The following is a 21,740-nucleotide window of genomic DNA, read 5'->3' as shown; positions in this document are numbered from 1 at the left end:
GGTTGATGGTGGTCTTGTATTTTGAGTTTGACATGGTATAGAAATTCTTTCACACAAACTCGCGTCACAGTTGGATGTCACCGCCGATTTGGAGGTGCAAACAATCGGATTTTTGGTTATTAAACCATCAGTTAACTTCAAAATAAGCATTTTACTTTGGATAGACAATAGCAATACATCTTAGGAATGATTAACGTCAAAAAATGTAGACTGGAGTAACATTTGACACCTCCGATATGTTTAGTGTTCTAAAGACATCAAATTGCCCATTTTCGTTACCAAATTGATGGCCAAGGAGCCAGAAGTGAACACACATGTATGGCTATAAAAACTGTGCCTTCATTTTACAATTTTAACACGAGAAAAAACTTTTCTAACCCTTGAGCCAGCTCCTTACTATGTAAGTTAATAATCGTATGAGTGCTGCCATCATTGCTGCAGAGGTTGAAGGGGCGGGGGGTCAGCCTGTCAGTGCTCAGATATATACCCCAATGTAATATAATATAATATGATCTCAATGGCAATGCAGCGTTTGTTTGCACCTCCAAAAGCATGGGGTACCTCGTTACCTCCCAAAAACGCCCTTAAACGCCCACAAATACCCGTATGTTTGTGAAAGAATGGTATTACACCCGAAAGAAGACGCAGTCTAGATAGCTTCTGTCCCTTGGCTAAAAACGGTTTAATCTGTTTATCATACCTTACAGGGCCAGGTACCTTACAGGGCAGTAAGGTCTGTATACATAAATGAATAGGTTAGTTAGGTGTAGAGAATAGAACGTGATGTTTAAAGCCACCTGAGGTGTGTTACAAAGTGGTTGGATGGTTACATAACCAGTATGATAATGCATGAATCCTATTTAGTGTCAAGTTCAAATAGTCCAGTGTAGGGAATGAATTGTCCATAGGGATTAGGAGTTGTCATAGGGCAAGTAGTGGGTCGCTAGGCTGCACGTACCAGGAATCCAGGCAGTGTATATCTGAATGTAAAGATTTGTTTGGCAGGTGCAGCTGTGCTGATGTCAGTTCTTTCTGCCTGTCAGGTGCGCTGTTAGCTGCAGAGCATGTCAAGGGTGCTGTAAGTGTGTCGGTGGAGGAGGGCAAAGACAACAAGCTGCGTGTCTCTGAGTGAGTACACACACACACACACACTCATACACACACTCTCTCTCTCACACACACACACACACTTGCTTACAGTAATGGGATTGTAATCAATATGGTGTAGTGGCAGAGAGATGGCTCTATACACAGATTGCCTGGACTACTGTGGGTTACCATTGCTTGACTCTTCTTCCTGTTCTTCCTCTGTGTGTCTGCAGCGATATTCAGTTCAGCGATGTGAACTCCATCAGCCGTTACCTGGCCAGGGTGGCCCCCAGCCTCGGCCTGTACGGCTCCAACATGCTGGAGCAAACAGAGGTGAGCAAGCTCTGCTCCGCTCCGCACTTGCACCAAGACTTCTACCACATTGCCGTGCCGGGCAGCCGTGGCCTACTGGTTAGCACTTCGGACTTGTAACCGGAGGGTTGCCGGTTCGAACCCCGACCAGTAGACACGGCTGAAGTGCCCTTGAGCAAGGCACCTAACCCCTCACTGCTCCCCGAGCGCCGCTGTTGTTGCAGGCAGCTCAATGTGCCAGGATTAGTGTGTGCTTCACTTCACTGTGTGCTGAGTGTGTTTCACTAATTCACGAATTGGGGTAAATGCAGAGACCAAATTTCCCTCACGGGATCAAAAGAGTATATATACTTATACTTATATACGTCCCTGTTTGGATGGGTGGGATGCAGGGCTGAAAGCATTCCGGTAACGTGCCGAATCTCTGACATGTCGCGGCTGTGAGGAAGATTTTCTCGGGAGAAAAGGTCGGGAAATTATTCTAGAGGAGGGTCATCATTTTCGTTGTTCGAGATACCGCTCTGAGTTCACCTACCAATGGCAGCTCTCGCTTTCAACCTAACAAATGTGTTTTTAGCCAATCAAAAGTAGAGTAGGGCAAGACTTGGCTGCACGTTTTTGTAGGAAGAGAAGACATCCAGCAGACAGCTGAAAGCGTTGCGGGGAGAACGAGAGTAGCCTATTGGAGGCCAGCAGAGCTGATAATCATTGATTGTGTCGTGAAATTAGCGTTTAGAAAATGAAAACAAAAAAATCTCGATCAAGATATGTATAGTTGAATACTAGTTAATGTGGTGTTATCAAAGGCGGAGGCACAACATAGTTGGTAGAGCAAGTGCTCCTGGAAAAAAAGTTAGTGTAGAGCCCTGCACTTTCTTTCTATCCCTATCCTGTGATCGGTGGTCGGTATCGGCAGATACTGATTTCAGTGATCGATAATCCGTGATCGGCCCCAAAAACACTGATCGGAGCATCCCTAGTCGATCAAGATAGAGAGTCTGACTTGTGATGCATAGGCTAGATTTTTCAAAGCTACCTCTGTATGAATAGTATATGTATTTCACTTCCATATGTCAGCCAAACAAATTCATGTCTATCCTTCATAGGGTAAAACATCAAACATTTCTATCCTACTTTTTTCCCCAATTCCTCCCCCTTAGTGATAGTTGGCACCTGCAATGCCTGTATTTCTGTCATCTTCTTTAGAACTAATGGTCTCTTCTGACTGAACTGAGTGGGTCATGCACACTGAACATGCACACTGAACTGAGTGTGTCATGCACACTGAACTGAGTGGTTAACTGTTCTCCTCTCCTCTTAGGTGGACCACTGGCTGGAGTTCAGTGCCCGTCGCGTGTGTGGTCAGTCCAACCTGGCTCCGGTCCTGGCAGAGCTGGACAAAGCCCTGGCGCTCAGGACCTTCCTGGTGGGTCACAGCCTCACGCTGGCAGACCTCTGCGTTTGGGCCGCCCTCAAGGGTTAGTAGACATGACACGACCGGTCACGTGACCTCAGCTATATTCCAGCTCTACTGGTTTATTGGGTTAGCCTAAAAATCTAGACGCACCTAGTCTAGCAACTCTCCGTTGGCTTGCGAGGTGGAAAAATTAAACTTCGATAAGGCCAACCACATCGTGTATAGAGTCAGTAGGCAGGCAGATGGCAGATGATTGATGGCAGATGATTGATGGCAGATGATTGATGGCAGATGATTGATGGCAGATGATTGATGGCAGATGATTGATGGCAGATGATTGATGGCAGAGTTGCAACAGTTCGGCATGAATTCCCTGCTACTTGAAAACAAAGAAGGTGGATGTTGCTGTTGGCGAACAGCGTGACACGAGTTAAGCTTTTTTTAAGTTGGCAAAAGTTTGAACTAGCCAACTTGACATGGGTCTGGCTCGTCAGGCTATTATTGGGTGGTTAATGTGATTCCATATCGGTAATAGACACTAGTTACTGAGAAGGTTAATTGTTGTGCATCTCCAACTTTTCAATCTTTATTATGAAGAATGAACATGCTCCAATTTCTTTAAAATGTTCTGTGTGTCGGATCTTTGTGGGGTCTAAGTAATTCTGTATTGAGTGTGTCTCTCTTCCTGTTGTCATCCAGGAAGTGGTGAATGGCAGGCTATCTTGGCCAAGGCCAGCTCTTTCCCTCACACGTGCCGCTGGTACTCCTTCCTGAGCTCCCAAGTCCCCTTCGCCTCTGTGGGCAACAAGTGGGCTACCGCCAAAATGGCCCCCAGCAAATCTGTAAGTTCAGCAGAATTAAATTGACAACCCTCACCGACACGGTTAGTCTTGTTTTGTGTTGATGGTGTTTTGGGCTGTTGTGTTGATGGTATTTTGGGCTGTTGTGTTGATGGTGTTTTGGGCTGTTGTGTTGATGGTGTTTTGTGGTTGGCCGTGTAGACGGAGGAGAAGGAGAAGAAAGCTGACGTGGGGAAGTTCGTGGAACTGCCGGGGGCGGAGATGGGAAAGGTGGTGGTTCGATTTCCTCCTGAGGCTAGCGGGTGAGTAACGCAGCCTGACCAGTATGGGATTATAAAGGCCCTCATCAATTTAATATTTGTAGATTTTAACAAAGACAATATAAAAATGTTCTCTAATATTTAACATATTAAAAAGTTGGGGCATAATGTCTTTAAATAGGCCTACCTATCTGCTAGCTTAATGAAAGGCTTTTACACAATAGATAACTAGCAGCTGGACCCCCTTCGCCACCACAGGGTTGTTGACCGTATCTTTGCTTAGTTTGAGTGGCCCTTGACATGTTGTACATCTGAAAAATCTGCAAAAGATTTAATTTTGTTAGCCCTATGAAGCATAATTAAATGTACTCAGTCCTAGAATTATGTTTCCTCAGAAATTATTTTGACACACTTTTCAAGAGCAGAAAAATCCATACCCTATTGTAGAGGAAGAAAATCCTTTTGTTTTCTTAGCTTTTTTTTTTTTTTGGTGTTTTAGGTACTTGCACATTGGCCATGCTAAAGCGGCACTGTTGAACCAGCACTACCAGGTGTCCTTCAAAGGCAGACTCATCATGCGCTTTGATGACACCAACCCTGAGAAGGAGAAGGAGGACTTCGAGAAGGTGCGTGAGCTGAGGAAGAGGAGGAGAGCGAGCATTCAGGCCACATACAGCCAGTGTATTAGGAAACTAGCGCTCGCTAGTTTGTTAGGAAACTAGCGCTCTCTAGTGTGTTAGGAAACTAGCGCTCTCTAGTGTGTTAGGAAACTAGCGCTCGCTAGTGTGTTAGGAAACTAGCGCTCGCTAACGTGTTAGCTAGTGTATTAGGAAACAAGCACTTGTTAACATGTTAGTGTATTAGGAAATCAGCACTCACTAATGTGTTAGCTAACCATAGTGTGGTGTGATTTAACAGTGAATACTCAAGCCGCCACAGATTTTGCTACCGATAAACATAGCATTTGTGAAGCTATATACCGTTTAGCGTGATGTCCTTTGTAGAATGATCAGTTGAACACAGCTGCCTCAATGTTGTGGTTTATCGGAACCCCTGCCTCTGCCCCCTCTTGTCCTCAGGTGATCCTGGAGGACGTGGCCATGCTGCAGATCAAGCCGGACCAGTTCACCTACACCAGCGACCACTTCCCCACCATTGAGAAGCTGGCGGAGCAGCTCCTGAGGGACGGCAAGGCCTACATAGACGACACGCCGGCCGAGCAGATGAAACAGGAGCGCGAGCAGAGGGTGGAGTCCAAGAACCGCAGCAACTGTACGTGGAACACATACACATACACACACACAGATCAGTTTTATTTATTATAGTGAATTTCAAATAGGCAACGCTGTTTGCTTTACACCGTCAACAAGCAACGCAGCACACAAAAACCCACACGAAAGTGTTCGTACACAAAAAGATATGAATGGTCATAAACGCATGTTACATTTAAGGTGTCACGTGCACCACCTGCCTCTAGGAAGCAGTTGTTTTGTAGAATCATGCCAGATAAATATTTGTGGCTAAAACTTGATGTGATAATGGTAACTGTGTGCGTGTGCGTGTGCGTGTGCGTGTGTGTGTGCGTGTGTGTGTGCGTGTGTGTGTGCGTGTGTGTGTGCGTGTGTGTGCGCGTGTGTGTGTGTGTGTGTGTGTGTGTGTGCGCGTGTGTGTGTGCGTGTGTGTGTTCCCTGCAGCCTTGGAGAAGAACATGAAGATGTGGGTGGAGATGAAGGCAGGGACGGACTTCGGCCAGACCTGCTGCATGCGCGCCAAAATGGACATGAGCTCCAACAACGGCTGTCTCCGCGACCCCACGCTCTACCGCTGCAAGAACCAGCCGCACCCGCGCACCGGCAGCACCTACAGGTACGTCCTGCGCTGCGCTACGCCACGCCGTACGCCATCACGCTATGGGTCTGTCCGAAGCAGAGGGCAGCTACCAGCTACCTCGCTACCTTCAACTGTGTCACGAGTCACTTGCTGCGGCCACCAGCTATGCATTTCTGAATCTGAATCCAACTTGTCAAGTTGACGTCCCAGACGGTAGCTCCAAATGCGTTGCAGCGTCTGCCGCCTACCGTGGCCCATGTCCTTGGTGAACTGGCCTGGGGGAGCACAAGATGCACGTAAAGCACACCAGTAGTAGGGCTGGGCGATATGGACCAAAACTGATATCCCGATACTTTGGGGCTGATTGGCGATATACGATATCGATACGATATTGATATTTCAAACAGAAAGAGCGAAGTGCTTCATATATTCACTCAACACCACAATTATGACAACACAGCCAGTTTTAATTATATTCATTTCAGACTGCTCTAAGTGTAAACAATAACATAGGCCTACAATAGGCATAGGCTACAGTTGCTCTGATAAAGCTGTGCAAATAACAAAAGACCAAAAGTTGACCCTGACTGACAACGCAGGCCTACATTGTACTGCACAATGCAATAGGCTATTTTGGGCACAACAATATTGAAAAAACCTGCAGTTTTGTCACACAATGCAGTTTTTTTTACCTGTAAGGGTTTGATAGGGCCTAGATGACAAGCAAATGTAGACTATGATGGCCTAGACATGTGGCTATCAACAACTAAAATAGTTTTAAACAATAATAGTGTAGTGTGATAGACGCTACCATCGTTTTGTATGCGTTCATTTTTGCATGTTCCGGTTCGTAAGAAAAATCCCTATGCACGATTGAATGGGGTTTCAGGAATCATAAAAAATGATGCCCTAACTGCTCGCGAGTCGCGTGCATATCCTCTTAATAAAATCAGCGTGTAGGTTGTCTCCCTGAGGACTTTAGATCTGCTACTGTATATCGCTAAACGCAACCATTCATCAGTGTATTTAAATTAGCTAGGCTATGTACCAAAAATTACATTTTACCATGAGTCGAAGAGCTGTAAACAGTGTTGTAACTTAAATCTGCGTGGAGCTCCAGTGGAATTTTGATTTCACAACGAGAATTCTCGGTCTAGCCGTTGATGTGCCGACGGAATAGGCATCAGCACCAACCTCTGATCAAGGTAAACAAAATCTGACTCCGTGTCCGTCATGTTTGAAAGTTTTTTTTAGTGCTGCGAGGGAGAACGTGCACACGCAAGGGGGCGCAGTTGAGCAGAGCTGCGGCTATCTGAATGGTCTGAACACAGAAGAGCAAGTGGCTTTGATAAAATGGCCCATTATTTGACATGATACCGGTATTACGATATTGTCTCAACTACATATCGTTTTCAAAAATATATCGGTCGTAGTCGTAATACCGATATATCGCCCAGCCCTAACCAGTAGATGTGCACCAGATGGGGCAGCCGTGGCCTACTGGTTAGCGCCTCAGATTTGTAACCGGAGGGTTGCCGGTTCGAACCCCGACCAGTGGGAACGGCTGAAGTGCCCTTGAGCAAGGCACCTAACCCCTCACTGCTCCCCGAGCGCCGCTGTAGCAGGCAGCTCACTGCGTTGGGATTAGTGTGTGCTTCACCTCACTGTGTGTTCACTGTGTGCTGAGTGTTTCACGAATTCACGGATTGGGATAAATGCAGAGACCAAATTTCCCTCACGGGATCAAAAGAGTTTATGTACTTATACTTATCCCCACCTCCCATTCTGTCCTTTGCGGGATACACTAAGAGGGCTGGTGTGCACATCTAAAAAAGTAATCCACAGGTGCTAGACAATTGTGTCAGATATAAGAGAAAGGTGAAGATCCGAAGCGATCGAAACGTTGCCTTTTTAAGTAAATAAATGTACTTCTGGAGCAAAGAACAGTGTGCTGACCAACCTTTCTCTCGTATCTTTGCAGGATATACCCCACGTATGACTTCGCCTGCCCCATCGTGGACAGCATAGAGGGGGTGACGCACGCGCTGCGTACCACTGAGTATCACGACCGGGACGAGCAGTACTACTGGCTGATCGAGGCCCTGAAGCTCAGGAAGCCCTACATCTGGGAGTACGCTCGCCTCAACCTCAACAACACCGTCCTGTCCAAGAGGAAGCTCACCTGGTTCGTCAACGAGGGTTACGTAGATGGCTGGTGAGTCAGGGATCTCATTTTGTTTATTACTTTTTTGTTTATTATTATTAACCAGCTGGTATTTTGTACTTGTATGACTGGCTAGTTATAGAATAGTATCATCATTTATTTGTAAAACATTGGCAAATTTAGCTTCCTGGAGAAGAGAATGTGTGTTGGGGAAACATCCAGTATTATATGATCTTCAGAAGGTGACATGGTTAATGATCTTCAGAAGGTGACATGGTTAATGATCTTCAGAAGGTGACATGGTTAATGATCTTCAGAAGGTGACATGGCTAATGATCTTCAGAAGGTGACATGGTTAATGATCTTCAGAAGGTGACATGGTTAATGCTTATGATCTTCAGAAGGTGACCTGTTTAATGCTTATGATCTTCAGAAGGTGATATAGGTGACCTGGTTAATGCTTTGTGTCTCTCTTGCAGGGACGACCCTCGATTCCCCACCGTTAGAGGAGTCCTGCGTAGGGGCATGACTGTGGAGGGCCTCAAACAGTTCATCGCTGCTCAGGTGTGTGTGTGTGTGTGTGTGTGTGTGCGCGTGTGCGCGTGTTAGTGTGACAGAGAATCTTTGAGTTCAATTTGTGCCACCCCTGATTATTGAGCACGGCCAGTACACAAGAAGCACAGCACCCCTGATCGACTGTGATGCTCACCAATCAGAATTGCTGTGCCCCTCACACACTATGCATACCCATCAACCAGAAGTGGCACAGTCAAGGAGGATACAAAAGTCATAAATGTGTATCTGCACTATTATTTGTAGGTTTTGCGGTTAGGTAATTGCATCGATTCATATTACGATTGCGATAATTGTGCAGCCCTAACTCAGTTTGTTTTGCATTTTTATAGATAATGGAAGCATATTCATGTAAAATGCTGCTGGTGACCTTTGCCCTCTGTGTATGTTTTCCATGCTGGTGACCTTTGCCCTCTGTGTATGTTTTCCATCGTGTCCTCCTGCAGGGGGGTTCCAGGTCTGTGGTCAACATGGAGTGGGACAAGATCTGGGCCTTCAACAAAAAGGTAAGAGAGGGAGTGCTGGCCTTCATCACCTTTAGTCCCACACTGACTCGCCTGGGGGTATTTCAAGTACCCGGAAAAGTTAACTAGGAGTAAATTGTAAATCCACCCCTGTGGATTTGTTTTTTTTACGAGAAGAATGTAGACCATAGCTTTACTCAGAGTTAACTTACAGGGTTGTCACTAGACCACATATTTGAATCCCCCCGGACACGGAGCCCATGTCCACCCTTTCCTGTGACAGAAACCCACCCCACACCTAATCCCACGCCACCCCTAATCCCATTGTGGCAGAAACCCACCCCACACCTAATCCCACGCCACCCCTATTACCATTGTGGCAGAAACCCACCCCACACCTAATCCCACTGTGGCAGAAACCCACCCCACACCTAATCCCACTGTGACAGAAAACCACCCCACACATAATCCCACTGTGGCAGAAACCCACCCCACACCTAATCCCACGCCACTCCTAATCCCATTGTGGCAGAAACCCACCCCACACCTAATCCCACTGTGGCAGAAACCCACCCCACACCTAATCCCACTGTGACAGAAAACCACCCCACACCTAATCCCACCCCACACATAATCCCACTGTGGCAGAAACCCACCCCACACCTAATCCTAATCCCACTCCACACCTAATCCCACTGTGGCAGAAACCCACCCCACACATAATCCCACTGTGGCAGAAACCCACCCAACACCTAATCCCACCCCACACCTAATCCCACTGTGGCAGAAACCCACCCCACACCTAATCCCACCCCACACCGTGTTCCTCTGGGTTTGGCTATGGAGTTTTGCATGATTGCCTGAATGAGCTCCCCAGTGCTTGTCGGCTCTGCTTATATCATTTCCTGTTGCATGTCATTTCCTGCTCTCACATTTCAGAACCGTTATCTGTTCAGAACCTCCCTTCCTCCTTAACCAACTCTGAGTGTTTGTTTGTGTGTTGTGTTTGTTTGTTTTTGTTTGTTGTATGCGTGTTTGTCCGTGTGACCCTTTTCCTGCATCTGTTTGTCCATCACTTATTTTTCCTCTCATGGTTTTGTTCTTGACCACCACCTGTGTGGTATCTGCAGTTTCCTACCACTGTTTTCCAGCTGCAGACCACCATTTCTGACTGACCATCTTGACCACTGCTCTTCTCTCCCTGTCTGACCATCTTGACCACTGCTCTTCTCTCCCTGTCTGACCATCTTGACCACTGTTCTTCTCTCCCTGTCTGACCATCTTGACCACTGCTCTTCTCTCATCTGCTGCAGCATGTTGCTGATGTCCTCGGCATCACCTGTAGAGCTTCCCTTTTGCCTCCTCACCTAATCAACCTCCTCACCTAATCAACCTCACCTAATCAACCTCACCTAATCAACCTAACCAATATCTCCTAACCAATATCACCTTACCAACATCACCTAATCAATATCTCCTAACCAACATCGCCTTATCAATATCACCTAATCGATATCACCTTATCAAGGCTTAGTCTCATCCTCATTGAGTTTGATTGGAATAGGTCAGGCGTCAACCCAAATGATTTAGATATGTATGATGAGGTAATGCTTTCTGTTGTCTCATGATTGGCGAATGTCTTCTTTTTGTTTATTTTTATTTGTTTGTTTTTTTACCCCACTGCCCATGCTGGGTTGCATTTGTTCCTTTGTGTTTTAATGCATGGGTAGCAGTCAATACACTGCACATGGAAGGTTCCAGTACATTTGAAACAGAAAGAAGCGCTCCCAGGTACAACTTGAGTACTTCCCTGGCTGCTGGAGAAGTCTGTTACTGCTTCTCTGTGGCGTCAGGGCTATTTAAGTCATACCTGTTTATGCTGGTGTGGTTGACAGCTTCAACTGATGGCTGTCTTAGGTGTGTTCCATTCTGTGTGTGTGTGTATGCGTGTGGGTGTGTGTGTGTTTGACCTTTTGAGTCCTGTCCTTACGTGTGTGGCATTAAAACGGCATCTCACTCTTCTGTTTCCAAGCTGCCAGTTAACTGTAAAAAGGTACTCCTTCCTTCTCTCCCTCCGTCCGTCCGTCCTTTCTTCCTTTCTTTCTTTGTCCACTTCTCGTTTTCCCACCTTCGCCTCTGTCTCATCGCTCTGTTTGTCCTTCAGTCATCACTGTCCATCACTTGATAACTTTAAAGGAAAGAAACGTAAATGACAAAAACTGGCAGTCCTGAACAAACTGTTGGTCAACATCTACGAGATCTAGTCCCAACATGCTGTATAAGTGGCATCACAGGCGCCGAAGTGAAGGTCCACGGCTGCCGTCCATTGCAGTGAATTTCACTTCGCTCTCGTTCAGGGTGTACAAAGGCTAAACTTGCTCTGATTGGGTGGAAATCGGTAGGGTGAAATTCAGAAGGGTTTTCCTGGGTGGAGCCTGAGAGCTGTACTATAAAGCAAGGTAACTGGCTAGCCCAGGTCACTATAAAGCAAGGTAACTGGCTAGCCCAGGTCACTATAAAGCAAGAACTGGCTAGCCCAGGTCACTTTGAGAGTAACGCTCAATTAGACAATTTCAAAGATGGCTATTCCCATTAACAGTAAATGAGAGCCGTAGATATGCACTGTTCATTAGCAGTTCGATTTGTGTCTCACGTGTCATAGAAACAATAGTTTCCAACCTCTATCTGTCGCTATTTGGCTTGACGTTTGTTCGTGTAACATGCTGTGTAATGCTTTGTTACAATCTGGTATTGCTATATCTGGTAACAATCGCTAACAACAAACAATTGCTAACAAACAGTAGCATTTTCATAACTTGTTAACAACTGGAACACAACTAGCCTGTATTTTCACATGTGACATCATTCTGAATTACTAGTCCTTTTACGAGACAGCTGTAATGTGGCATAACTGCTAGTCTCTAAAGAACACTGCACTGAGCAGCTATAGTTTCTAAAGAGATGTGTTTGGAGAACAACAATTACACCTGAAGTTACCTGGAAGTCTTACGTCATAGTACAGCCTTCTGCTGGAAGACGAACAAATCTTTTTTTCCTTTTAAACGTGGTGCAGTATTTCGGCATTAATCTCTTCTCTTACCCATCCCCACTGCAATAGCCTCTGTGTGTTGTCATGCATCTGTGTGTCACCACCCACCCATATGGACTGGCAGCTTCATGTAAACAGCCTTAATTTGGAATGATTATTGTCCCTATCCTACAGATTTTGATCTGTTGTTTATTTATATTTCTGATCATAAACGGCCTGCAAGCTATTCTGGAGCGCACGTTGTTTATCTGTGTGATCGATACGGTTTATGTTAAGAGCTGCAGAGTGCATGCACAGTTGTTGCTGTATAAGAGCCATGCAGTGCAGTGCCTGTGGGTGTGGCTAGCCCTGCAGTGCAGTGCCTGTGGGTGTGGCTAGCCCTGCAGTGCAGTGCCTGTGGGTGTGGCTAGCCCTGCAGTGCAGTGCCTGTGGGTGTGGCTAGCCCTGCAGTGCAGTGCCTGTGGGTGTGGCTATCCCTGCAGTGCCTGTGGGTGTGGCTATCCCTGCAGAGCAGTGCCTGTGGGTGTGGCTATCCCTGCAGTGTTTGTGCTGCTGCTGCTTAATGCTGCTGCTTGATGCCTGTGTGATGCTCCTGCTTGATGCTTATTGGCTGCGTCTACATCACTGTCTTTGACTCCATCCCACGGTTCCTAGCAGCCCATCTGCAGTGCTCAGAGATGTGCTGTGTGTATTATTATTATTATTATTATTATTATTATTATTATTATCACCAGCTTGTGTGTGGTTTTGTCTTCCTCTGTGTCTTTGAGTTGCAGAGGCATAGATGTCCATCCAGTAAGGTTGCAGATATGTGGCCTATATGTTTTATAAGTAGGCAAAACGCTGACGGGCAAACTCGTGCTTATCTATTTTCTTCCTCTCTCTTTGTCTCCCCCTGGTGTCCGCAGGTGATCGACCCGGTGGCTCCCCGGTTCACAGCGCTGTCGGAGTCTCAGTTCGTTCCCGTCTCTATCGCTGGGGCCAAGGAGGAAATGAAGGAGGTTGCTAAGCACCCCAAGGTCAGCCCTTGCATTCCTAGTTACTGCAGTGTCCTAACAGAGCCCACAGAATCTGCGTTAAATCACATTTGTGTTGTTACAGCAGTAAAAAGTGACGCAAGGTATAAAAGCACTTAATTGAATTGACACATCTCTCAAATATGTGACCTGTTCTGCCAGAATCAGTAGCTTTTTTTATTTTTTTAAGTCAAAAAGTAGTTTGCACATTATAGGGCTACATAAATGCATAATATATAAAAATGAGAGTTTCAAAATGAGGATGAAACCTTGTCTGTATCCTGTAGAACACTGAGGTGGGCATGAAGCAGGTCTGGTACGGTCCGACGGTCTACGTGGAGGGACCCGACGCAGAGACGTTCACCGAGGGAGAGATGGTCACCTTCATCAACTGGGGCAACGTCGTGATCACCAAGATCCACAGGTCCATTGGCATTGCCTTAACTTCCTCATTTGGGCGTGTAAAAGGGGTTTGTAGACATTATGACTGTAAGGAGGAAATAAAAAAAAAAATAGATAAACAAACAATAGCTAGCTGGCTTCTCCATGCTGGACCACAGAGCGCCATAGCACTCACGGCTCCCACACACAGCTGCGTGCGGTGCAGTGCTGGAGACGCAGCCCGTCCACTTCACATGGGCTCACGTCATCCGTTGCTGAACTGAATTGTGGGTCCGTTGCGTCGCGTTGCTCCCGTCGCTCGCGTCGAACAGTTCAACTTTTGCTGCATCGCCGGACAACAACAGAAGGCACCAGCCAATCAAAATACGGTTATGCTTCAAGTCATTTGCATAGCTACCGTTGGGACACCCACTGGCATGCGTTGACGGAACGCAACTGTGTGTGGGAGCCGTAGCAGAGAGGCTACAGCGGGCCTGTAACTGATTGGTCCACTGGCGAAGCATCTGCTGCAACAATTATCTTCCACTGGAATCTGGAACTGTAATCTGTAATCTGGAAAAACTGGACCTGATAGTTGCGTGTACATTCGGAAAACTATTCGCACTTCACTTGCAGACCCGGTATAGCCCAGGTCTTATCCTGGACAGTGAACAGGAAGCGACTGCTGTCTTTATCCATCCTTTGAAAAACGTACTGCAACTAAACGTGGCAAAATTCTACATATTGTTGCTTTAAGAAGGAACTTGAGTTACAAGGAAGGCTACAATAATTCAATAAAACTAATGAATAGTCAAACTAATATCAAACAAATCTTAGTTGGACTACTTTTAAAGCAGAAGGAAAGACTGTATGTCATGATCACTGACGCGTCTCTTTGAATCTCTTGGGTTGCCATAGAGACGGCAGTGGTGCAGTGTCGTCGCTGGAGGGCCGTCTGAACCTGGAGAACACCGACTACAAGAAGACCACCAAGATCACCTGGCTGGCGTCCACTCCCAAAGCCCCTATGGTGCCCACAGTCTGCGTCAACTACCAGCACCTCATCAGCAAACCCGTCCTGGGCAAGGAGGACGACTTCAAGGACTACATCAATAAGAGCAGCAAGGTGGGACTCCCGCAGGGTGTGTGTGGGCTTTCATGAGAGCAAGGTGGGACTCCCGCAAGGTGTGTGTGGGCTTTCATGATTCTGCACTGCATGAGCTACTGCTAGAGAATAATTAAGTTGGCGTACACTAATTGTGAAGTAGATATCTCTCGCCTCATTTCGGCTTAGAGTTTAGAGTAAAGAGTTTAGAATGAATATTTCTGTGCCAGAGAATGAGCAGTAAATAGGACATTGTTGTTCACTTCCAACACAATGCAATAACTTCTGCGTTTACTGTTTCTGTTTTTTAGCTATTTATTTGAGAACATGGAATGAATGTGTATGTACAAGGTGTGTGTGTGTGTGAGTGTGTGTGTGTGTGTGTGTGTGTGTGTGTGTGTACAACAGAATGTTGTTGTATTTCATACAGTGACAATAAAAGATCTGTCTATCTGACGGCAACTTTTGTATTTGCCATCTACATCAGATTTAGATTAAGAGGATGCATGCCATTCTCCTCAAGCTCCTTAAGGTCATGTACAGAGCCCTGTTGTGAGTTGTAAACATCCTGTTGTGTTAGACGGAGGAGAAGATGCTGGGGGACCCCTGCCTGAAAGAACTGAAGAAAGGTGACATCATCCAGCTCCAGAGACGAGGCTTCTACATCTGCGATCAGCCCTACGAGCCAATCAGGTTCCTCTTTTTCTATGACACTCCATAATCCTCAGCCAATTCACAGATAGTCTCTGGCCTTCTGTTGTGTGTTGTAGAAGTAGTGTCCATAGTGAGAGTGTTGCAACTGGACACGTTGAGCTTCCAACACTCTTCACAGGCCAGTAGATATGTTTGGTGTGCTGACTTGTGTTGTTTCTCGCTTGCTCATTCAGAAGAGCAGCCTTTTGGCTTGAAATGTCATTGACAAGTGTGGATCTCTCCATTTGTCAACGACGTTGTTAAATATTCTTCATCCAGCAGCAGCCATCCTAGTGGACATTAAGATCTGTATGGCTACTGTATGCAGTGTTTCCCACATAATTGAATTCTATTTGTGGTGGTAGGTTTGCAGAATTAACTTGAATGCAACAGTTTTTAATAAATTAGCACAGCATGTCATTGTATGGGAGCAAATCATTGTGTGGTGGTCAATTTTGATATTGTGGTGGGCCGCCACAAATTAGTCAATGTATGGGAAACACTGGTATGGCTAGCATAGTCAGTAGATGTGCGTAGAGATGATTGATGACCCTGGGTTGCCCTCCCCCCCAGCCCTCACAGCTGTAAGGAGAGTCCTTGTGTGCTGCTCTACATTCCTGATGGCCACACCAAGGAGATGCCCACCGCAGGCTCCAAGGACAAGAGCAAGAGCCAGGCAGCCCCCAAAGCAGTGAGTAATATTATTAAGTATAATTTAGAAAAACAGGATATTTAAAACTATATTCATTATATATAATATAACTATCGGTGTGCAGAAAGTCTGTCTGACAATACCCATACTTGTGCGTTGAGATTTTGAAACACTGTTGCGTGTCTTATTTGTGCGTTGAGATTTTGAAACACTATTGCGTGTCTTATTTGTGCGTTGAGATTTTGAAACACTGTTGCGTGTCTTATTTGTGTTTTCTGTGAGCAGGCCAAAGCTGCACCGAGCTCCCCGGCTAAGGGGAAGGGAAAAGCATCCCCTGCTGCGGTGCCCGCTGCTGTCCCCCCCGCTGCTGCCCCCAGCGCTGCCTCGGACGCCGTGGCGGTCTTCAACCGCGTGGTTGCTCAGGGCGAGACCGTGCGGCAGCTCAAGACCGCCAAGGCGCCCAAGGAGCAGGTGGACGCCGCGGTCAAGCAGCTGCTGGCGCTAAAGGCCGAGTTCAAGCAGCTCACTGGACAGGACTACAAGCCCGGCATGCCAGCTCCCGCGCCAGCCTCCGCTCCCGCTGCCAGCCCCAGTCCCGCCCCGGCAGCCGCCTCGGACGCCACTTCCTGTCCGTTTACACGCGTCGCCCAGCAGGGGGAGCTAGTGCGCAAGCTGAAGACTGAGAAGGCTCCCAAGGTGAGTCAATGTCTCTGAGCATCGTTCTTCTAGTCTCTGCAAAGACTTCTTCTGTGTTGTCATACAACTTATTTCAGAGAAATAAGGAGCTAGAACATTTTACAAGACCTTTTGTTTAGATTTTGATAAGATGAATAAAAATCAAAAGATCTTTGCACAATCTCACTTGCATTCCGGTCTCTTTAAACACTCTTTCTACCCCCCCCCCTCTCTTTCAGGACCAGGTAGACGCTGCCGTTAAGGAGCTCCTGGCTCGGAAGGCCGAGTTCAAGCAGATCACGGGTCAGGATTACAAACCTGGCATGGCTCCTCCCACTGCTGCCCCCGCTCCCGCCCCCACAACAGCCCCCGCCCCCACAACAGCCCCCGCCCCCACAACAGCCCCCGCCCCCATAACAGCCCCCGCCCCCACGGCAGCTCCCGCCTCCGAGTCCTTCGCCGTCCTATATGGTCGTGTGTCGGAGCAGGGCGAGGTGGTCAGGAAGCTGAAGGCTGAGAAGGCTCCCAAGGTAAACAAACAAACAAAACTAAACAAATCCACTGTGCTCACACAACATGGCTTTAATCTTACTGCCTCATTGCTTTATTCCTTATTCTGTTCACTGTTAAATACATTTTGCAGATTAAGTATAATGGAAAAGTATGCAATAAATAAACATGGCTATGGGATGGTAATACTCTTAGAGATGTGACTCTGGTGACTTCTGAGTTAACTTCATGGTTGATCTGTATTCAGATGAATGGCTTGTTAATGTTTGAATTGTAAGAGTTGTACCCACTTTGTGAACATAGAGTCTCTCTCTCTCTCTCTCTCTCTCTCTCTCCTTTTCTCCCTCTTCCTCTCTCTGTCGCCCCCTGCAGGATCAGGTGGACGCGGCGGTGAAGCAGCTGCTGTCCCTGAAGACGGTGTTCAAGCAGCTCACGGGCCAGGAGTACAAGCCTGGCATGACCCCTCCCGCCAGCCCTGCCCCCACACAGTCCGCCCCTGCTGCCACGGCAACCGGCAGTGCCAACGGCATCTACGAGCAGGTGGCGCAGCAAGGAGAGCTCGTCAGGAAGCTCAAGTCTGAGAAGGCACCAAAGGTCAGAGGGCGCCCGCTAGGGCTGGGATAAACGATCATTTTTTTAGCGATTAATCTAACGATTCATTTTTTCAGTCCGATTCGATTTCGATTAGATTATCTCCCCATTAATTCACAAATAGCAACTTATACATGTTTATTTACATATCTGAATGAAAAAACATGAATTCTTTAACATTGCAATATATGTTTATTGCTCTTAAGATTCCAAAATAAAAGACTATACAAGTGCAAAGTAATGCATTCTTAGTCAGAGGTAGCATTCAATAAAGTTCAGTAGTGTAGGTCTATGTCTAATTGAGTCATTTTAAGACGTTTGTGTGGGAATCCTTGCAATTAACATTAACACAGTTAAAAGGCTGCTGATGTGTGGATGCAATTCATAACGTAGTTAGTTCAAATAACGGTTCGTACTTCTCCTTTGGACAAGCACTTTTGAGTCTTGGAAAACACTTTTCCATTTACATCGGGATTTTGCAAACATTCAGAGTCAATAAAATAAGCCCTGCATGAATAACGAATACAAGCATCTGCAAGTAAGCTTGCTAAACTTGACATCCAAACAGTATTCTAACGTTAGCTCTGAGATACTGCTTGATTGCATACTGTAACTTAGTTTAGTCTCCTCAATGTACTAAGTTATGTTGTGATAAGACCTTAGCAGAGTTTACTTTAACTTTAATGCAGCAGTTTTGAACAAGCGCAGCATGGTCACGATGCTAAGCGGATTTAATAGCAATTTAGCCCACTGTGTTCTATGCAGGGCTTCTATGTGGCAACAACAATCGTGAATATTTTGTTAAATGCACATGCAGAGGAGGAGCGTCTATGAGGATGAGCGGGCGGGGTGAGGAAAGGCTGTGTGAGTAAAAAGTGCAGCTCAATGAAATTATTTTATCTTATCTTTAATTTAAATAGTAGGCCTACAACATAGAACATCAATGTGTGGTGGCCGGTTTTGATTTCGTGGTTCCCAGCCACAGATTAGTCAACGTATGGAAAACACTAAAGGTGTAAAATTAAAAATATTGAACATTAAACATTGTACTGTAGCTGGTTGGTTGTATTCCCTTTTTGTAGGATGTAAATGGTCTATATATACTATGCCAGGGGTATTCAATTAATCTTCAGCGAGGTCCAGTTACGGAAAATTTCCTCAAGCAAAGGTCCGGAGTATCATAATGTTTAGGCTATGTATATGTATATATATATATATATATATATATATATATATATATATATATATATATATATATATATATATATATATATATATATATATATATATATACAGGGGCGGAGCCAGAGGGGTGGCTCCGGGTGGCACAGGCCACCCTTGAGATTCGATTGGCCACCCCAGGTGCCACCCCAAATCCTAGTCTACGATTGGCCATTAACATGGTGTAAGGCGGGACCTTTCTTGATGCACTTGCAGCAGTGTGAAGTGTCAGAAATGTAAGTGGCAAACACGCTTGCCTTTATTGGCCTGCGGCACAATTGAACTGCGGAACGAAAGGTTTCCCCGATCAGGAAATACTCCTTAATACGCAACTTTGTGTAGGCTTAACAGAGGTAGCCTACATATTGTGCCTATGACGATGACGGCTTTAAAAAAAAAAAAAAAAAACATTTATTTTACTTGTCTCGCTGGATTGAAGGCAGAATGTGGGCTGTTGCGCAAATAGATGAATGAGGGTTGGCGAGATTCCGTTAACAAAAACCTAAAGTTTTGCTAACATTTTCTTCATTATTATTGTAAAATATGCAGGGCAGGGCTGGTTCTAACCTAGGCTAGGCTACTATATTTGGGTGGGCAACAAAGCTGTCAAATTGGATCAAAACTAACATAAACACAAAACAAACACAAAACAATCAGTACTACCTAGCTTGAGTTGCTGCAGCCAACAGCCAGGGATAGGCAGTATGTCTGATACATGTATGTAAAATACAAAATAGTATGTTGTCATTTTTATTTTATTTAGTTGGAAAAAAAATGGCATCATATTTTGTATCAAAATACTTTATAGGTTTGTAGTTTAAAAATAGTGCCAAATTCTTTTGGTAAAACCAATAACCTACTTTTGGTGATGTGATTATAAAAGTGCAAAACAATGAATGCAGCACTGGTGCTGACTTGTAATTTGCCCAGAGTTGTTGTGATCAGAATATTGAGATTTTAGGCAAGTTTCTTGAGAACTTTAGTCATCCAATTCAAGCACATGGAACCGGTTATGTGGTTGCCCTGCAAGAAGTTGCACCATGTGCAACGTGCACAATGTTTGCTCACATTTGCTCACAAGTTTCTTGAGAAAATAAACAAATAGACAAAAAAGCAGGTCAAATTATTGCAACAGCTACAAAAATGGCCATAGAGTGGGGGAAATGTCTTGGATGAGTATATTTTGTATATCTTCATTTACAGTAATATAATAAAATGTATTATATTTTAATGTCCCCATGATGGAATTTGTTTTAGAACAGCATAGCCCAGTGACAGACAACTTAGATAATTAACTTTAATATGTTTGTATTACATTTTATTCAAATACAAAGACATTTTATGTGAGAGTAAGGTATTTGTGTTTTTTTGTTCTTCAATTTATGAGTATTATTTCCTTAATGTATTTGTGCTAATTTCACATCTTGAGCCTGTTTCTGTTTATCTGGATGTTTTGCCTCATGCCACCCTTGAATTAATCAGTGCTAGAGTTCTCAACGGGCCTGAAAATTACAACCTGACCCGACCCGGCCCGTGGCTTTTAAAGCCCGGAACCGATGTAACCCGACACATCAACATGAATTATCTGCCCGAACCCGGCCCGCGGCCCGACGTATAACATACGTTTTGAATGTTAAACCCTGACTTAGGTGAAGATTCAATACATTAGCGTGACAATTTACTTAAATAGGCTACATGTCGTTGGGAAGCTTAGTTTTTGGCCGTTAATGTGAGCACAATAACTTAATTTTGTAAATTTTACCAAAGCGACTGGTTTCGCCTTGCAGGGTCACATATTTCATCAGCACCTTACATTTTGAGCATTGCACATAACCTGTAGAATTTCCATCAGAATCCAGCACCACTCCAAACACTTTCCAGACCTCTGATTTTCCCACTCCTGTAGTAGCGATGGTGAATTCACCTGCGGCAAGTTTACTTTTCACCAACTCCATCTTCTTCTCCAGGCTAAAGGTGTGCACGCAGTGGCGTCAGGTCTGCCCCCGTCCCTCTCCATGATGCACATTGCACGCAGTAACCAGACTTTCTTTACGGTGAACAGCAGCGATGATTGATTAATAAATGTTTTTTTTTTCACTAAGCGGAAAAGATTAAGCCCGAGGTCCGACCCGACCCGAGTCATTTGCTTATATTTTCGACCCGAACCCGGCCCGAACCTGCGGGTCCCGTCGGGTTTGTCGGGCCGACCCGACCCGTTGAGAACTCTAATCAGTGCCTCACTAGTGCCCCCTTGTTAAAAATGTCTAGAATCGCCACTGTGTATATAGGCATATATATATATATATATATATATATATATATATATATATATATATATATATATATATATATATATATATATATATATATATTATATAATAGGATGGATGGAGCCTAGTTGTAAATAGATAGATACTTTATTGATCCCCTTTATTGATTTATTGATAGGGGAAATTAACGAAATAGAAGATTGTAGGCCTAATGTTTAATGTGAAATAAAATAAGTAGCCTAAAAGGCAACATTCGAAATGAGGCTAAATAAGGCAAGATAAGAGTGATTGGGGAGAAAAACTGAGTAGCCTTGGCTATTTTTAAGATCTTAACGTGAACTTAAAATAAAATTTGAGCTGAGACGAGGCTGGTTCCTTGAACCCATTAATCAGCAAGTTTAATTTATTTTTTTTCGTTTTTTTTTATGTTGACCCGAAATCCTGGAAACCCAGGAACATCACGTTGTTGGGCAGTGAATGCATGTAGGCTTAACTAGATTTGTGGTGGATCAATCATATTGCCTTCTTAAATCGTAAAATATTCTGTGGTCTCAGTTCACTGTTGAATGGGCCTCGCCTACCCTATGCTTGCTCAAAATATATGCTTTGTCTAGTAGAGGTGCTTCAAATTGGCGCTTTTAAAAATCACCTGTCTCAGAATAGAAGAG

The 21,740-nt window shown here is 45.1% G+C and overlaps 1 protein-coding gene across 1 annotated transcript in view; it reads left to right on the top strand.

Annotated features, from left to right (window-relative positions):
- The window catches only part of eprs1 (glutamyl-prolyl-tRNA synthetase 1), a 40,173-nt gene that overhangs the window by 759 nt on the left and 17,674 nt on the right, over positions 1-21,740 (top strand). Inside the window, 19 exon segments of the mRNA XM_042103213.1 lie at positions 1,044-1,128; positions 1,323-1,422; positions 2,723-2,879; positions 3,518-3,660; positions 3,820-3,920; positions 4,378-4,504; positions 4,958-5,150; positions 5,573-5,744; positions 7,690-7,923; positions 8,352-8,436; positions 8,892-8,951; positions 12,867-12,977; positions 13,262-13,398; positions 14,274-14,481; positions 15,041-15,153; positions 15,727-15,844; positions 16,091-16,501; positions 16,720-17,010; positions 17,363-17,584. Coding sequence (XP_041959147.1) covers positions 1,044-1,128; positions 1,323-1,422; positions 2,723-2,879; positions 3,518-3,660; positions 3,820-3,920; positions 4,378-4,504; positions 4,958-5,150; positions 5,573-5,744; positions 7,690-7,923; positions 8,352-8,436; positions 8,892-8,951; positions 12,867-12,977; positions 13,262-13,398; positions 14,274-14,481; positions 15,041-15,153; positions 15,727-15,844; positions 16,091-16,501; positions 16,720-17,010; positions 17,363-17,584 — 3,068 coding nt within the window.

Source organism: Alosa sapidissima, chromosome 1 (assembly GCF_018492685.1).
Source record: "Alosa sapidissima isolate fAloSap1 chromosome 1, fAloSap1.pri, whole genome shotgun sequence".
Lineage (NCBI taxonomy): Eukaryota > Metazoa > Chordata > Actinopteri > Clupeiformes > Clupeidae > Alosa > Alosa sapidissima.
Note: the sequence above shows the minus strand (reverse complement) of the source record. Positions and strands in the feature narration are given on the sequence as shown.